Source organism: Siphateles boraxobius, unplaced genomic scaffold, assembly GCF_051911475.1.
Source record: "Siphateles boraxobius isolate OS27281-9 unplaced genomic scaffold, OSU_SipBor_1 86, whole genome shotgun sequence".
NCBI classification, from domain to species: domain Eukaryota; kingdom Metazoa; phylum Chordata; class Actinopteri; order Cypriniformes; family Leuciscidae; genus Siphateles; species Siphateles boraxobius.
In genome coordinates, this window is record NW_027509215.1 from 6,818,364 (window position 1) to 6,838,160 (window position 19,797).

At 36.8% G+C, this 19,797-nt stretch overlaps 1 protein-coding gene across 4 annotated transcripts in view; it reads left to right on the forward strand.

Moving 5' to 3' along the window:
• The window catches only part of adcyap1r1a (adenylate cyclase activating polypeptide 1a (pituitary) receptor type I), a 52,901-nt gene extending 34,425 nt beyond the window's left edge, over positions 1-18,476 (forward strand). The window contains exons 5-15 of one of the 4 annotated variants that reach the window (XM_077222427.1): positions 2,135-2,235; positions 2,932-3,032; positions 4,067-4,199; positions 7,604-7,757; positions 7,986-8,046; positions 9,023-9,092; positions 9,214-9,305; positions 10,418-10,501; positions 13,399-13,528; positions 14,501-14,542; positions 14,978-18,476. In XM_077222427.1, coding sequence (XP_077078542.1) covers positions 2,135-2,235; positions 2,932-3,032; positions 4,067-4,199; positions 7,604-7,757; positions 7,986-8,046; positions 9,023-9,092; positions 9,214-9,305; positions 10,418-10,501; positions 13,399-13,528; positions 14,501-14,542; positions 14,978-15,202 — 1,193 coding nt within the window. In that variant the 3' untranslated portion in view covers positions 15,203-18,476. The remainder of the gene's footprint in view (positions 1-2,134; positions 2,236-2,931; positions 3,033-4,066; positions 4,200-7,603; positions 7,758-7,985; positions 8,047-9,022; positions 9,093-9,213; positions 9,306-10,417; positions 10,502-13,398; positions 13,529-14,500; positions 14,543-14,977) is intronic. The other 3 variants (XM_077222428.1, XM_077222430.1, XM_077222429.1) reach the window with 3 other exon arrangements.
• The last annotated feature ends 1,321 nt before the right edge of the window (positions 18,477-19,797 follow it).

The following is a 19,797-nucleotide window of genomic DNA, read 5'->3' on the forward strand; positions in this document are numbered from 1 at the left end:
AAAAAAAAAATCGTACAATGGCTGCAGAATTTCACATAGGCCTAGATACATTTTTTTTTTTTTTTTTTTTTAAATCGCAAAGCCTCATTCACTTCCATTCGTGCACCGAACGTGAAAGTCAGTAAGGTAAGGGCAAACTGTTTACGTGGCTGCAGCGCTGCACGCGACCGGTGCGTAAGACCCCACAAATTACTTAAGGCCCCGCCTCCATCTCGTGTCATAGCGTGTCAATTAATGTGTACAACATCCATGACAAAATGAAGCGAAACTATCCTTCTGGTCACGAAAAGAGGAAGAAGAAAAAACCCATGAGAGTGAATTGCGGGAACAACAATCAGGTAAACTTGTGTTCTCTCCTCTCTAAGTTTGATGTCAGCAAAGTTTGATGTTTTTCGGTCTTGCTAACCTAGCTGGGCAGGCAGTGCATCTCTTGCATCACTTTGTGCCTGACAAAAGTGAGAGTAAAATAAAAAAAATTATTACGTTTGTTTTTGATAAACGACAAAGTGCAACGGTGTTTGTTTACTGCAGCTCGGAAAACATAACCGCGTCGCGTGTGTTATCGTGCGTTCATATGCGCGTGCACGAAATGAAACTCGCATTTTTCAAGCAGAAATATGTGGAGACCAGACATACTGTACAATACATGCACGTGAATGATGGCACTCCCAATCAAAGTCACATTTATAAAACAAGAAACTGATTATCTAGTCTCAGTGTAGTTAAAAACTCTAAACAACTGCACTAATTATGCAAGATAGAAAGCAATGTATTGACAATTTGACATTGATTGACTATTGATTTATAGGCTATATTGAATTTAAAATGTTGATTAGCTGGACATACTCGTCAATATGGATGCACATCCCTCGGTAAATAATAACCATAAATCAAGAATTGCTTCAACATGCATAAAAATCATACTGATGCCGAAAATACCCAGGCTGTAGAGAGAACCAAAGTTAATCCCAAAAGCCAAAGCTCAGGGTTATAATTTATTATTTTCTTCTTATTTATGTTTACGTTAATATTCACTTGTTATGTTAACATTCTATAGAAAATATTCTATTCAATAAATATTGTTTGTTTGAACCTCATTCTGTTCTATATTGTTGTACTTTTTCTTTGACTGATTTGTTTCAAGGAGGGAGGATTGTATTGGGAGCACTGAAGTGTCAGGTGTGATTGTGTGGCAATGGCAAATGGTTTACATAGCTCACGGCGTCACAGGTCAGGTAGAGGGCCCCTTTTGCTTAGGGTCCCAGGGGGAGTTCAGGATCGGCCCTGGGTTTAGCAGTCAATTCTGTTCCCTACCGGAATTCCTGCTCCCTTTACGCAATCATACCTCAAATCATGCGTAGTTGCCCGTAGCCTACCATCAGAACTGAATACGAGCAAGAAGCACAACTGAATGTACAGGAAGCCCTTTTTTCAGGTCAGAGCAACTGCCCCTCATAATTCCTTTGCACGTCCCTGCTTAGAAGCCTATGGAGGAGTGAACCAGCTCTCAGATTTAATCAAAAATATATTAATTCGTGTTCCGAAGATGAACGAAGGTCTTAAGGGGTTGGAACAACATGAGGGTGAGTAAATACTGACAGAATTTTCATTTTTGGGTGAACTATCCCTAACTAACAATAACTTATGGAACCTTATTGTAAAGTGTTACCAACATATTTTGGTATACCTAATATATGAAGTTTATTCCTGTGTTGCAAAGATGAATTTTCAGCATTATAACTTATAACAGTGTCACATGATCCGTCAGAAATAATTTATTTTGAGAAGAATAAATAGTATAATAAAAATGAGTTAAATATATAAACATAAACAAGAGTTAAACTATAAAATGGTATTTTGTATCTTGTCAAAAATTAGAATGTTTTTGCCCTTTTTTATGCTGCAAATCAGCAACACTGCTAAACCAGGCATTACAGACTGAAACTGTGAACTTTAGGCTATATGTGAGATCATGCGTCAGTCGATATAAATGTATGTGGTGATGTATGTACGCTTTTGCTCTTGCAGTTCTGCTGACAGCAGCAAATTTCAGCAGTTGCTTATAGGTTTTTAAAAAAATTGAGAAACACATTTGATTTATGGTTGTTCTGGTTGTTGCCCTACTGCCTTTCAGGGCTTGGCAAGATCAGCAGAAACTGTACAGAGTTCGGTTGGTCTGAACCGTTTCCACACTATGTTGATGCCTGTATGATAGGTTACAACGCAACCAAGCCTGTGAGTATTTCATCTGACTGAAATCTTAATGATAGAAACCATTGGGAACATGATGGTCATAACCATCATAGTTATTTAGGGTTATAAGAGACCCCCATTATTTAAAGGTGCAATAAGCTATTTCTGAGAACGCTGTTGAAAGCCTGAAAACAGACCCCGAGGTTGTGTTATTTCTGCTCCACAGTGGTTTTACTATGTTTCCCAGAATCAAGATATGCTGTTGTTGTAATGTTAGCAATAGTGACAGTTTTGAGTGTCATTGTTTGTTTGGAGCTAATGTGTTGCTAGTGACTAACAACCAACTTTTGCTTGTATATACTCTTGTGTACTGGATGTTCATGTTTTGTTCTTTGCATTCGTTCGCTTTTGTTTTTCATGAAGCATTATTTTACTTTGTTTCAGCTAGAAAGAAACATCCACTCTTGCATTGTGTGTTCATGCATTTGGGGGGCGGAGCAATGAATATCAACAGTGTTTCTCAGAAATCGCTCACTGCACCTTTAAATTAGACCAATTTTTAAAGTAGTGGTAATTTCGTATTTGCATAGTATTTTACTTTATTCATCTAATTTGTGGTAAGTATTTACCCTAGGACAGTGCATGCTCTGTATTCAACTCAAAGAAATGGAAGAAAACAAAAACCTTTGCAAAATGGTTGCTAACCAAAAGTATATATTTTTTTCTCCTCCCTTCAAGGACGACATGTACTACGCATCTGTGAAGGCTCTCTATACGGTGGGCTACAGCACGTCTCTAGTTTCTCTGACCACAGCTATGGTCATTCTGTGCCGGTTCAGGTCAGTTTTAAAGCAGTGTCATCACACAACATTGACCTTTTCATAATATGCTGTTTCTCTTGAGTACGTAATTTTGTCCTAGTCACTTGAGGAAGATTCAATGGAAAATTATCCAACCTGCTTGCAAAGGGCTCTTAGGAGGAATCTCTTGAAAACTGTCAAGAACGTCATATTTGTCAAGAATTGTGACATTATGTTCAATAATTAAGCACAATAATTTAACCTCTGGTCATATATACTGTATGTATAAATAAAACGAAATAAATGGATAAGAAATAATATTAATTAATCGCTTGTCGATTCCTCCTTAATTTAAACGCGATCGATTAACCGAATACTTAATGTGAAATTAAGTATATATCATTTATCTTGTTTAACAAGTTTATTTTGCCATCATTTGCTATATCCAGCAATGTAAACTACCAGATTGAACGCATAAAGGATTTTGAATTAATCGATCTCAAAATTATCATACCGTAACATAAATCGGTAACAGTATTTCTAAAAAAATTATATATTGGTCAAACTCTATAAGTACATGATGAAGGTTAAAACATGGAGTTACCATGATATCTTATAAATACAGGTAGCATATTATATGCAAAATATAATTTCTTTTTTTCTCTCTCTCTTTTCTTTTTGGTGTGTATTATCACCCAGATTTTTTTTTTGTGTGAAATTGTCCCCATAACTTTCAAAAATAACATTTTCCAATTACAGTGAAAAATGATTTCACAGCCTGGTTCAATTGAAGAAGCTTTTCGAGATACACAAAGTACTTTGTTTTCTTTAGTTTTTTTTTTTTTTTTAGAAATCTTTCTACGTACCGGTGCTTTAAAGTACCCTGAAACCAAATAGAGTGATCTGAAGAACCTACGTATAATGTAAATTATGATAAGATGCCAAGGGCTTTAAAGAACTTTTTATGAGTGTTTACACAGTCATTGATACAGACCCTCAGCTTCCCACCCAAACACATTAGAATTTCAATCTCATATAATGGCGTAATCCTTCCTTTGAACGTCTGTCAACAGAAAGCTTCACTGCACCAGGAACTTCATCCATATGAACCTGTTTGTGTCCTTCATGCTGAGAGCCACCTCTGTGTTTATTAAAGATGGGGTTTTGTACGCGGAGGAGGACAGTGACCACTGCTTTGATCATACTGTGAGTAATGCACATCTGCCATTTTGTTTTTAATGCTAATGCTTTTAATACAATGACAAATCTGATTAAAATGATGTTCACTAATACACAATGAAGCCATTTTATTTGACATGAAGTTGAGAGCACATCACCAGCTTAATATTACTAATTTCTTTTTGAACTTACTGTTTTCGACACCAAACCATATGGAAAGATGTTTCGGGCAACATCGGGCCGTTTTTGGGCGACGGCCAACTTAGTTTTTTCGTTGTGTTCTGCACCGTTGGCTCTGGTCGGACTCTGCCGGGTTTTTTGGACCGATAAAACATGAAGAATCGGTGTCGGGCCGTCGGTGAGAGAGAGAACTCTGATTGGTCGTTCAGTTTAGCAAACAAGTCAGTGACCAAGAATAAGAGAAAAAGTGATGAAAGCAAGCAAAGAAGTCATGACCGCTCTTCTAATTTTACGTCATCTTACCTGAGCATTCCACTGCGTGAATATTTTAATATTAGCATGAGCGGAGTGAAAAAAAAACGTGATCGGCAGGATTTATATTCCAAATGGAAAGCAAGCGCTGCTTTTTTATGGTTTGTGACCTGCAGTCTTAAGGCCATTGCACACTGAGTCCGAAATTCACATCCGAAATTTTCGCACGTAAAAAAAAAAAAATCGACCTCACGTTGTCAATCACGCTTGCACACTGCCTCCGAAACTTTCGTCCGTCATAAAAAAATTAGTATCAGGTTCAATTTTCTGCTTTTTCGCATCCGTAGAAAGCAGTTTGAATGGTGTTTGAATGGTGTTTTGACAATTCAGAGCCACTGAATCACGAATACGAAAAAACGCATACGAAAATTTCGGACTCAGTGTGCAATGGCCTTTAGTTTCGCTTTCCCTTTTGGGGAATATAGACGAATATATCTGCTGAAAGAGACAGTTATCTTCTTTACACGCAGGCGCAGAATGCACATGCTAGCTGACAGTCGGCTCTAGTTTTTTCGGTGTGTTCAAGCACAGATTGTATTTTCCCCGACGCAAGGTGACAACACAGTCAGCTTTTATCAGCGCTAGTTCTTTGGCGTCGGTTTGGTTTGTCCCTACCTTAAGACATACTGCAGCTGCACAAATAGAGTATATGAAATTACCTGTAGCAGATCTATACAGGTGGAGCTGGGGAAGGTGAAGGGTTTCAGAGGAACTTTGAAAGCACGCCGCAAACTGCTACAGCAAACGCTGACCAACGGTTTAAATGTTGAGCAGCAAGCTCATTGGCTGCAGATGCAACATGAACCAATTAGCTTGTGCCGTGTAGTTAATGATGTAACGATGTAATTGTCAGCGCCATCTAGAGTTTCATGTCAGAACTTGCTGTTTATTAGTGAACCATTTAATGTCCATAGCTCAATAGTAAGCTTGAAAAATAACTCTAGAGAAGAGCATTTTGCTAAATATATTACATATTCATTATATTTTTGTTTAACCTTTTTACTTTATTTATTATGTTTAAAAAAAAGTTTTCATGAAAACAAGTTATTTTACAGCCACCATTTAAATGTTTATATTTCAACAATGAATTGTAGTAGAAATATAATTATATAAAAACTGCCTTATGTGCAATTTAATTGTTTATATACAACTCATTATTTATTTGAGTGCTGATTATTAAATAAATTTGACCAAGTAATTGATTATTAAAAAAATTTTATTTCCGGTTGAATTTTTCAGCTAAATTATAACTCTAATTTCAGTTTCGGTGTCTCTATAAGCTTTACTTTCACAGTGAGAGACTGAACTGTTGGTCTTGGATGCCATTTGCATGTGAAACCCACAGACTAATAATAACTCGATCCGTTTATGTTCAAGCCCACGTTCTGCAGCAGCATGTTCTGTTTCCCCCATCTGTGCCTGACAAACAGCTGTAATTATCATGAAGCCGAGTTCAGCGAGCTCGATTCCATTATTTCCATATTAGCATTTGAATAGCTTATCAAAACGTGCACTCTCTCATTATACACCTGAATGAGGGCTTTGAGCTCTTTCCCCCAGCCAATCAGAGGCCGTGGTAATGACATCACTTAGCTTTGAATTGGTTCAGAGGGTAACTGATGAACAAAGACTTCAGGGTGTTCTGACACATAGCGGGCTATATATTGTGAATGGAAATGTACAGGGTACATGCCATCTTTCAGAAGAAAGGATGCATCACTGATCCAGATGCTTATAGCTGGTTTAAGCTGGTCATTAGGCTTGTTTGATGCATTACCTGGTTAGAGCACTTTAAACCAGCAACACATCAGCTACTATGTTCTAAAAACCAGTTTGACAGACTTAAGCTGATTTAACCTGAGGAGGCCTTTGATACTAATCATCTAATCAACTAATCTCTAATTTATACTAATCAAATACCCAGTTTCAGGTTTTTGCAATCAAATAATTTCACGATGTCCTACTTTTTTGTTGTTGTTGTTGTTGAACATCCTCTTTTACTCTAAAATATGTCGGAGTAGGAATTAAGGTGGTCAAAATATTAAGTGGAAAATATAGATTTTTGTTTTATAATTGTTGTGGGTTATATTATTATTATAATTAACCATTTTTATGATGTTCGCGACTGCGAGTCAAACTGACCCTAACTAGGTTTTAATACAATTCGCCAAAAATCACGCTATAAAAAATAGTAAATTGCAAATAGCAAACAGATCAAAGTGATACAATATTAAACTCACGACTTCACAAAACCATTACAAAAATTAATAAATTTTTGCATTTAAAAAAAAATAACTTTATATAACAAATATTTTGTAATATTTTCATTTCACAAACTGTGAATATACTGTATACAATTCTTTTCCAATGTTATTTTGATGTTTGTGCTTTTGGAAAATAATCTTTTCTGTCTCAATTCATGCATATTATTTTGCAATTTAGGGTGATTTTAGCACAAAGTATGTGTTTTCTGCTAATGTAATTGTTGGCAGTGTAATTTTTCAGTTAATTGTTTTTTCATATTTTGGTGTCTTTTCAGACAATAAAGTATTATCGTATCGTATCGCATCGTTAAGACTTGTTTATGGAAATAACTGTGTTGTGAGTGCGGGAACATTTAAAATTCTGTACAAAACATTCGCATGGCCTGTTATATAGTACAGTTCTACTTTAATTTAACATGAATAGATAGTATGTCACTACCTTGAAACCATCTGTTTTGATCATTGATGATAGTATTGCTCTACTCTAGTCCAGGTTTAGTTCTTCTGGCTATAGTTGCAGCGTGCAACCAAGTTAATACTTACAGGGTGTTTTGAATGTGCTATACATTTCCGGGCACAGGACACTGAAAACTGTGACTATAATGAGGTCGTCTCGTCTGATGGATTACTAAGAGGGATCCACTGGCTTTTCTAAATGTGTTTCTCTGTGTTCAGGTGGGGTGTAAGGCAGTGATGGTGTTCTTCCATTACTGTGTGATGTCAAACTACTTCTGGCTCTTCATCGAAGGTCTCTATCTCTTCACACTGCTGGTGGAAACCTTCTTCCCTGAGAGACGCTACTTCTACTGGTACACCATCATCGGCTGGGGTATGTCACAGTGATGCATCATACAAAAGCGGATTGTTACGTGATTGATTATGTGTCACACTCTTAGATATGGAAGGAAATGGAGTGCAGCGTCTATTAACTGGCCACTGGCTCTTTATGATGTGATTTGTTGTGCTGGCATATGTAATACATTAATATTGAAGGTCTAAATGCATTAGAGAACCGCTTTGAGATCTGACAAATTTCCTCTTCCTCTCACACTTTCAGGAACGCCCACCATTTGTGTGACCATATGGGCTGTTCTGCGTCTTCATTTTGATAATTCTGGGTACGTGTAATGCCGCATAAACAAAAAGGGATATACTGTAATTGTTGCTTTGATACCTACGCAGATGCTCGCACTGAACTACACTATTAGCATTCAGTGTCACTAGTCACAAGAATGAGTCTATGTTTGGAAAGGAATACAAATGCAAAAAAAGTGTAAGTGTAAGGATAATTGCACAGTATATACTGTATACTCTATACTATTTAAAGCACATGTATGCAGTATGGAACAATACATGTTTTAGATGAGATTCTACTACTTTGTTACATAACCTCACTATGTTGCATGTTTAATTCTGTGAATGCCATCTGATGCGTATGGTTTAATCCAGGTTTATTTTTTATATTTTTTTATATCAGTATTATATCATATTTTATATCAGTATTTTTATATCAATATTTTTTTAGTCAGTAATGAGTTGAACATGAACAACATGTAAAGGTGCAACTAATTTTACTTCTATAATGTGATATAATAATGCATAATATGACATTTATTAAACCTATAATGGCTGTATCATATCTGATATGCTAATGTTTAAGGCCTTTAAATTATTATGAAAAAAAAAGTTGAACAACATCTACTACCTTCTGTCCACCTTTAGATCATGGTTCACATGTCTTTTTGCTTTGAAATACTGAAGTAAATGTAAGAATAACTTTTGTATTATATATTTCACAAATGGACAGAAGTAACTTAGTTTTAGTTGATTATCAATACATAATTATCTTAAAAATCCTGTTAAAATGTAAGAAAATGAAAATAAATAGGGTCAATTTTGATTGGAGCACATTGCATTGTGTGACAGTTTTCCAGGCAGTGTGCGCTGTCGAATATTGTGCATTTAGGCAAATGTAGCCGGGAATCTGGACATACTGCAAGCTATTCTCTTTCAAAAGCATGTAACTCCTAGCTGTTAAATCATGTGACCGAACGGACCAATAGCCAGTTTCTTAAATCAATTGTTTTTCATCAGTTGCTGGGACATGAATGATAATACTGCCCTCTGGTGGGTGATCAAGGGACCTGTTGTGGCATCAATCATGGTAAGCAAAGAAATAAAAATAAAATAAAAAAGAAGCTAAATCATGGATTAATAAAACATATATATTAATTTATGAATGTATGTGAATGGGAGCCATAATAAACGCATGCATTTGCTTCCAGATTAATTTTGTCCTCTTCATTGGAATCATCATAATCCTGGTGCAGAAGCTGCAGTCTCCAGACATCGGCGGGAACGAGTCCAGCATCTACCTGTGAGTAACTTGTCTCAGTCTCCATGGAAACAGCGTACTGTTGGTGTGCTGTGTGTGATTGGTCGATATGGAGCATCGCATGATGAACTCGGTGGCTGAAACGAGATTGAAAGTCTTAACAGTTTTATACAAAAAACTATACTTAATAGCGCTTTATACAATACAGATTGTTTCAAAGCAGTTATAGTGATAAACAGGAAAATAACGATTCTATGATGTAAAGCAGCTCTAAAAAGACAATAGTAAACAGTCATTATTCAGTTGAAATCATTTCAGTGTTGATAGTATAATCGGTAGCATTCATTTTGCATGCATACAGAATTCCTTTTGGAATTGGGTGTAATAATAGAATGTGTGAATAATGTTTCACAGTGTCAAAAATCTCCATAGGCCGTTTATTTTTTGATTGTTGTAAGAACGGTTGTAGTTTATGTTCAGTAATTTAGTTGTGTGCTGATTCCAGGAGAGAATCCAGGAGGAATCATTGTTGTGTTGATCGAGGTGACATGTGGCAGTGAAAAATATATTACAATGACTGTATTTTGTTTTCTGGATAAGCCATATTGTGTATGAGGACTTATGTCTTAACATTCACATTGCACTGAAGGTATACATTTCATCAGTTCTTGTTTTCCGTGGGAATCGAACCCATTACTTTGGAGTTGCTAGCACCATGCTCTACTGTTTGAGCTACAAGAATGAAACCCTGAAGTCTATTGAGAGTGACTTCAGTGTCTTAATAGTCTGAATAATCTAGTGCACAAGGGTTAGGGTTAGCGCACACTAAAAAATGCTAGGTTGTTTTAACCCAAATTTGGGTAAAATATGGACGAACCTAACAGTTGGGTTAAAATTTGAATCAAAAAATGTAACCGAACGGCTGGGTTTGTCCATATTTGACCCAAATCTGGGTTAAAACAACCCAGCATTTTTTAGAGTGAACCATAGGGTTACCATTGCATGGAAAACAGTATCGGGCGAAGTATGTGCTTGAGGAATGTCCTTGAGGTCTCTCAGTGTTGAGGTCTGTTGTGTGCGGTCAGTTTTATGAGTGTGTGTGTGCGCGTGTGTGTTCTGTCCTAAAGAGTGTTTGTTGTCTTTGTCGTGTTTAGCAGCTGTGCACAGAAATGCTTCAGTGAGCCCACACAGGCCGCCCAGCATTCGTGCAGGATGTCAGAGCTTTCTACCATCACGCTGTAAGTGTGTGTGTTTGTTTGTGTGAATGTGTGTGTGTGTGTGTATCTGAGTCTGTGTTGGCCAACAAATGTGCATTTTTGTTTTTAAGCTGTGAATATTCCCCGCTGATAATTTTTGTGTTCTTTTCTGTACATTTGCATGTTTGGCAGATGCTTTTATTGCATTGCATTCCTGTTTGTATACATATATTTCTATCAGTTGCATTCACACGCGACTCGAATCCATGCCCATGCTGTTGCTAGTGTCACGCTTTACTGTTTGAGCTACAGGACTTTTACCTGCTGGTAAATGCAGTTGCATCTGTGTTTTGGAACTGGTGGTTTATACAAGGTGAACTATACCAGAACTGTTCAATTCTGCCAATTAGTTATGGTTATTGATCCTTGATAAATACCGTATTTAACTACATAACATCTTAAGGTGGTCCAGCTGGTTTTTGGAACATGTCAGATCACTTATTGCTGATCCAAACTGGTCTACCAGCTCAGGCAGTGCAGAATAGCTTAAACCATGATCCCAAAACACAGCTGCCAAAACTTTTCGGAGCATTTTTAGCCGATATAAATGTTTGCTGAGCATTTTTTCTGCTCTAAGCTAGTTATTAGATGAGAACTAAATCCATTATTGAGTAGTTGACAAAAATACATTTGTTGATGCATAGTTGAATTCAAAGTTGTTTTATTGTAATATCAACTCTATCTCAGATGTTTAGTTCTTCCTATATTTTCTAAGGGAAAAAATGAAATAATTGTTGACATGCATATGAGTGTCACCATTATGTTCAGTTTAGCTTTAGTTTCTTTTTCATGGACTTTTAGTTTGTTTCTCTTCTGTTACCCGTTTCCTTTGTTCTAATTTCCCGCCACTAATCAGTTGTCATGGACATTCATTTGACGAGCACACCTGTCTGTATTCAGTTCATTATCTCTGTGTATTTAAAGGAATCGTTCACCCAAAAATTAAAATTCTGAATGAAATGAAAAGTCATAATTTACTCACCCTCAAGTTCTTTCTTCTGCTGAACACAAAAGAAGATGGTTTGAAGAATGTCGGTAACCAGACAGTTGATGGACCCCATTGACTAAAATACTATGGAAGTCAATGGGGTCCATCAACTGTCAGGTTTTAAACATTCTTCAAAATATCTTCTTTTGTGTTCAGAAGAAAAAATAAATTTTTACAGGTTTGAAACAATTTGAGGGTGAGTAAATGATGACAGAATTAAAAAAATTAAGTGAACTATCCCTTTAAGTAAACTATCCCTGTGGATTACCTTAGTTTACTTTGTTATAAATAAAAACACTTATATTTGAATCTTCTTCATCGTCTTTGGACTGAAACGTGACATTGAATACATCTAAAATATATATAAGTATACTTATTATTATACTGCTCTTCTGATGATAAACGTTTCAGTTCATATTAACCATAAAGCCTATCATATTTGATCAATTCTAAGGCCTATAAATTATTAACATGATCACGTGTCTGATGACCACCTTCAGGTCTTGGTTCACATGTCTTTTTGCTTTTAAATATTTATTGATTTTATGCAGTAAACAAAAACATTTTGTATATTGTTATTAATAATTCAAGATGCACACTTACTTGACTGAAGTAATCTCATGCTATATATTTCTGATATATTATATTGATATTTCTATATTATATATTTATAATATAGAAATGTCATGCTAAAATGTGATTATCAAATATGATACAACAGGCTTTTGAGGAACGTTTACAGTATACGTTCATCTCTCAATCGTTATTGTATTGCATTGTCTTCCCCTCCACAATAAAAGCAACAGAGATTTGATCATAAAACTAAGCATTTAAATATCATCACAATAAGACATTACTGGGAAGGAGTGACAACTGATATTTATATGCATTTTATACTATACTGTTATAAAGATCTCATTGGTTTACATTACAAGATATCATAGTTGTTTTGTTCCTCCTTGAGTATGAGATCTATATTCTCGCTATATGAGACCCTGGACCACAAAACCAGTCACAAGTCGCACGCGTATATTTGCGACAATAGCCAAAAATACATTGTGGGTCAAAATTATAAATTTTTCTTTTATGGCAAAAATCATTAGGATATTAAGTAAAGATCATGTTCCATGAAGATATTTTGATACCAGATACCATAATATATAAAACATTTATTTTTGTGAGTGAATGCAGCACAATCACGAACATAAATGACAACTTTAAAGGTGATTTTCTCAATGTTTAGATTTTTTTGCACACTCAGATTCCAGATTTTCAAATATTTTGTATCTCGGCCAAATATTGGTCCTATCCTAACAAACCATACATCAATGGAAAGCTTATTTATTCGGCTTTTGGGTGATGTATAATTTTCAATTTAAAAAAATGGACCCATGTGACTGGTTTTGTGGTCTAGTGTCACATATATCATATTGTCTAAAGGTTCAATAAACCATTCCATTAAAAAAAAAAGATTCAGACTATTATTTCATATGTCAGGCTTTGCAGGACTTTTAATTGCAGACTTTGGTATTTTGTAAAGACATTTTTGAGATCAGTCTAGACTAGAGAAGACACATGTGAGATTATTGGGGTCGTTTGCTCTGGAAAAACATCTGAGAAGCATATCTCTATTTATTGTCTTTGCTGTCTAGGAGAAACTATAGATCTATTAAAGAGATCATCTTTCCTATGGAGCAGGATTGTTGTGGATGGCTCTGATCTCCAGTGTATTACAGTAACTGTGTGTTGACATGGCGAGAGATTCAATCATCCGTCTGAAGCGCTGTGTGTGTGTGTGTGTGTGTGTGTGTGTGTGTGTGTGTGTGTGTGTGTGTGTGTGTGTGTGTGTGTGTGTGTGTGTGTGTGTGTGTGTGTGTGTGTGTGTTGACAGACGGCTGGCACGGTCCACCCTGCTCCTCATCCCTCTGTTTGGAATCCACTACACTGTGTTTGCCTTCTCCCCGGAGGATTTCAGCAAGCGGGAGCGACTGGTATTTGAGCTGGGCCTGGGATCCTTCCAGGTACTGAGCATCTGCTTTCACAGCGGCAACTTTAGCATTGTATTTTAGAAACATTATAGCTGTGATCCCATTGATATTAGGCATCGATATTACATGATGCCATTTCTTTGATCGGAAACTAAGCTTTTGCGCTTTAGGCAATTCCAGAATGCATTTCCAAAATCTTAGAGAAAAGTAGAATCAAGGGAAAGGATATATTATTCAGTAAACGTACCCAGTGCTGTCTTAAATATATAACCAATATTTGTGAGTATGATGTATTTATTTGAAACCATTAGCTTAACAACATGCTTATGTTAGGGTTTGCGGAGTGAAGCATGTGTGAGAGATATTTTTCTTATGCCTATGTAGGGAGTTTCAATTCACTTCATTTCTATTTGTGCTGTTTCATTTGTAGTATGCTGCCTTAGAAGGTAGTCGCCATGTAGACATCGAGGCAGCTCTAGGTTTTGGAGCTTTATTGAATAAATAGACACTTTTTTTGTGTACACTAACAGTTTGAGGTCAGTACGATTTAAAAATGTTTTTAAAAGAAGCATCTTATGCTCACAAAGGCTGCGGATCAAAAATACTGTAAAAACAGTAATTTTGTGAAATATTGTTACAATTTAAAATAACTGTTTTCTGTCTGAATATATTGTTAAAATGTAATTTATTCTTGTGATGCAAAGCTGAATTTTCAGCTTTATTACTCCAGTCTTCAGTGTCACATGATCCTTCACAAATCATTCTAATATGCTGATTTGCTGCTCTTATTATTATCAATGTTAAAAACAGTTGTGCTGGTTAATATTTTTTTGTGGAAACTGTGATACATTGTTTTTTCCAGGATTCTTTTGATGAATAGAATTTTGAAATTCTTTATTTGAAATCTTTTGTTACTTTACAAGTGTCTTTACTGTCACTATCAAACAATTGAATGCATCTTTAATTAGTTTAAGGCAATTTAGTAATAATATTAACTCTATGCAGGGCTTTGTGGTGGCCGTGCTGTACTGCTTTCTGAATGGAGAGGTAAGAGCATTTCATTTGAAATTCTCAAATGCATGCAATCAGTTTTTGGTTAGAAAACAATACATTTCCACAATAATTTTTCCAATATTACTACATAAACAATGATATTTTAGTTACTACCATATCCTAACCAGGCATGACGCGATAGACAGGTTAATCAATTTCATCCATGTAACACACAAAAAGACATTTTGTCAGTTGATTTGTTTTAAATTTGTTGCATTGCTGTAGGGTAGCCCCGCACATGGTGAAATCTCATTGGCCGAACATAAAACATCAAATAACTTCTGATTGGCTATGATTTCGCTAAAATTGATGCTTGAAACGCGTCACATCTGGCTAGGACATAGTGCAGAGCTTGAGGGAGAGAGTGTGTATTGATGGAGAACGCATGCACCCTTTCAGCTGAGTACATTAAAAAATGACCTTTTCAAGTTTCTCCCGAAAGGTGCAGTCGGAGATAAAGAGGAAATGGAGGAGTTGGACGGTGAACAGGTACTTTGCTGTGGACCTGAAGCAGCAGCGTCACCCTTCGCTAGCGAGCAGTGGGGTGAACGGGGGGACGCAGCTGTCCATCCTCAGCAAGAGCAGCTCACAGATACGCATGTCCAGCCCACTGGCCGAGACGGTCAACCTCAACCTGCCCACCTGAGCGCCTGATTGGCCCACGTCCCTAAAGCCCCGCCCTCAACTCACCCTCTTTACCTGCAGTAGGGCCGGCCATTCACAATGAGAGAAGAACTAATAATTATTCATCAATTCTCTGGACAGTATTTAAAGATTCCAAACAAGATCCTCAACGCATCACCCATTATCAGTTAGCAAAGATTCGTCCAGGTATATATTTATAGTGCCAAAACTGTTTTGAGCTAATGCTAACAAAAGTTGCAGTTCCGGTTAGAAAGCTTTTTGACCATAACGCAACTTTTTGAAGGCTTTCTAATTAATCTAATAAGAAACCAACAATATGAGCATAAAAGAATGTTATTTTATCACAAGAGTTGTACGTTCTTTCTCAGTCAATAATAATGCAGAGCAGGGGGCTGTACGCTTCACACCGCTGCCCCAAACGCCAAAATGAGATCGCAGCAGAAATTCGAGTGAATTTTCATATCGCATTATGAGCCATAGAGAATGTGAATCGTTTGTGGTTAGAATGTAGTCAGAAAAAACGTTCATACATTCATTTTTGTCAAACTAATAGCACATTGCTTTCTAGTTATGAACATTAGTTAGTGTCTAATCGGAGACAGAGAGACGGGTTTACAATTCAGTGTTATGATAAGATCAAGGAAAAAATAATAACAAAAAGTGCCAAAACATGACTATTTCAGTATTGTTTTATCAGTAAGCTACTGTGTTTATCAGAAGTACACCATAAAAGAAAATGTACAGACTTCGTGTTGCTCGTTCAAATGCTGTGTATTTGATTCAGTGTTCTCCACAGAGAGATTGTAAAACATATTTTTTTACAATCAGCCGTAAGTACAGAGTATGTCAATAATATAAAGACTTTTGAATGACTCATGACGTTAGATTATATGTAAATGTTGTTTCGATTTAGCTTTTAGACAGTGTATTCTTCTTTTTCGTCATGCAAATGGTTTATAACTACACAGAGCCAATTTAAACAAACCAAGGATTGTAAAAAAAAAAAAACATTTTACTGGAGCGATTGCCACAATTCCCTCTGATTTATTCTGAAGTGCCTGTTGGTCACAAAAATAGCTTTGATGGATCTATTGTAAACAACCAGTGCCGTGCGGTATTGATTTAATTATTAGTCGATTAGTTGTGTAGATTAACAGATTCAGTGTTCAGGTTGCTTTTACAATCTTTCATTTATACCGAGTAGGAATATATTCATTTATACGTGGTATTAGAATGCATATATAGTCATATCTAAAGCTTTGAGATGCGCAAATCAATGCCATTACGTTACTATCAGGTGCATTATAAGTGCTTTTTAGGGCTGACAGGAGACATCTGAATGAAATGTGATAGTGTTAAAGGGGTATTTCACCCAAAATTGTGGATTCTGTCATCATGTGCTGACCTTCATGTCATTCCAAAATCGGACTTTTTGAATGTTTATCCTCTTTGAATGAAAATATACAATTACATTAAGCTCCAAAAGGCCAACAAAGCGCTGTTTTACTACCAGAAATGGCGCACAAGTCATGTGAAATACTTTTTATGGTATGGTAAAAGTATGTCATACAGGTTTTAAATGACATGATGATGAATAAATGATGACAGATTTTAATTTGTTTTTGGATTGAACCCTTTTAAAGCTTGAGAGACAGTTAACCACAACCCTTTACAAGTACATTCTCTGATGTCAATCCATGAAGCCAACCAAATTTACTGCATCACCACTGACTGACAATCATAATTAGTTATCCCTCACGTTTGATCACGAGAACAACGTGCATCAGTGTATAAAGTGGCAACAGTCTCTGCTAACGGTGTTGTTTATTTCCAGTACAGTATTTTTCTCTGCTGTGAAGTTCTAGAGTGTAAATTCTTTGTATATGTTAAAGACACACATGTGACAGTAAATGATGGATGTACCAGCACTCTCTCTATACATTAGCCAACACTTGCAGTCAACATGAAGTACTAATGATGTGTGTAAAACTTCAGTGATTATGAACGTGCCAATTTTGAAGTGCAATATGCTTTTGTTGCAGCTCAGTTGTCGGTGTATCATATTGGAGGCAGAGTTGAAATTATTGAAATGTACAGTAAAAGTAATGGTTGTGTAATTTGCACAAATCTTTCTTTTAAACAATGTGGAAAATCTATGTTTTTTCCCCCTTAGTAGTTATTTTAAAGTTGAATCATGTAATTTGTAATCTGTTCTAGAATCACCATACAAAAGTGCAAAAATAATGACAGGTTTCATACACTCTCCCCATCTTTCATTGGCCGAATAAAAATAGCCCCACCCCGGTTGAAGCAACAATTGCAGTTCCTTTAAAGGTCATATTTTTTTATGTGAAATACGTTTTATTCTTAATAGAGACAACTATAAGTCATTTGTAGCTTCTGCTTGAAAATTGTAAACACTGCGGCTCTTTGGTGCTATAAAAAACGTTTGTTTTCACCATCACAAACAGCAACATTAGCTCAACCAATGGCATGAGTTTGGGGCGGGGCTGTATCTGTTTGCCGACCAATGGCAGACGAGGGGAGTCTTTAAATAAAATTATCCATGAGTGCTCAACGGTGATGAAAACTCTTTGACCTTTCTCATTCTTGTCTTATCGTCATTTTTCAGTGTGTAAATATTGATCTTGAACAAGCTCTCAGTGATAGTGAACTTGTCTGTTGAATTAAATTGTGAAATCCTAACAGTGTCATTAACAGAGCGTCAGATGTTGCTTGGATCATGTGACCTTACGACATAGAGCTTCATACGTGTTTGGATATAGTAACAGGAGGGCCGAGCTCCCTCTGTGTCTTTTTCTTAATATATCTGCATGATAATGAAAAAAAAAGAGAGAATTTTGCTGCTTTCTATGTTCTTGACACCAGCCGTCATTCTGAGTGTGAGCGCTCAGAAGGTAACGACCATGTCTCAAAGCTGTTACAGACGTGTTTTCTTGTGCTTGTAATACATCTATCTGCCAGTAGATGACGCTTTTATTTCATAGAATAATTGAGCGCTGTATATTTGAGGAACGAGGATTGTCTGTCGTGTAGGTCTGAAGTTTCATTGTGTCTTTGAGATGTCTTCATGTTGTGGACTAACTCATTTCAGTCTGAATGTAACACCCGGACAACAACTGTATTGTACATTCAGCTGCTCTGTAAAGCTGCCCGCTGTTTCTTCTGCTTTGATGTAGAGATGATGTCTATGTTTGACCTGTGAACATTTTTGTACGTGTCTGAATTCCATTCTTGACATACAACTCTTGAATTAATGGAATTTGTGTAGTTTTTTTTATGTATGTATGTATAAATGTGTCTTCTTTGAATGTGTGTGAGAGAGATTCAGTATAAATATGGTTGGCTGTTAACTGCACTGTGCAAAATGGGAAAATGCTAAACTCTTCTGATTTTATTTTTGTTAAAGATGCAGTAAGCGATTTTTTTCGTTGATCTGACCAAGCACCACAACGCACTTGTTGCCAATCAGCAGCAGGGGGCGTGTCCACTCGTGTTGGGGGAGGAGAGTGAGTGAGCCAATCACCAGTAGGGGGTGTGTCCACTCATGATGGGGGAGGAGAGAGTGAGCAAGAGGGAGATTTGAAAAAAGACTGCTGAAAGAGAGATGGCTGGGTAAACTGGTCCACACTCCAACACAGTAGGTGGCGATAATGCACCTTAATGTTGGTGCAACCCACCATAAAACCAAAGAAGAGAGAGATAACTGAGAGACATTGGCCGTTTCTCAAAACCAAGAATGCAAAGAACGGACTTGTGTTCTTGGGGAGAACGCTCTTGCTAGTTGTTCTTGGAAGAATGAACTTACAAGGTGACGAGCACACAGAACGCTGCTGACAGTTTGAGGCGATGTGTTCTTGCTGGTATTGCGCTATACCCCCACACAGCGCCGTCATCAGTACCCAAACATAACAAGAATTATTGATGATAACAGCCAGGTTTTTAGCATGACTGCCCGGTTGGCTCGCTATCTACTCCCGCGTGCGCTTATGGAGATTCTTCACTACCGAAAATGTTTGAGCATATTTTCGATTCGCCATTAATTTTCGTAAAAATGGCAATATTTGAAATCTACACAGTAGATTTCTCGCATCAAATGTTCTCAGAAGTGAATTTAGTGATCAAATAGCATACGAAATTGTAGAAAAACGACTTACTGTTGTTCTGCCTTTCTGCTCCCCGCTTCTTCCTTGAATGCCGAAATGAATGCTGGGATATTTCTGCCGTCAAGTTCACACAAGTTACCAACCGATGCATCCTCGGTAAAATGGGCGTGTCAAGAACACTTCCGGGATTTTTAACCGTTCTTGCCAAAATGCAAACTTGTGTATTGAGACAGTACTTGGGCATCGACTGATGACGTTTCACAAGTCCACAAGAACACAAGTACAGACAAGAACGCATATTGAGAAACACTCCTTCAGCTTTCAGGTCAGAGGAATATCACTGGAAATTGAAGAGTTTCAGAACCCACGTTAATATTAGAAAAGCTTTCCAGCGCTGGAGAGACCGAAGCAAGGAAGCCTGAAAACAGACACTGAGTTTGTGTTGTTTCTGCTCCATACACGAGTAACATTGGTTTT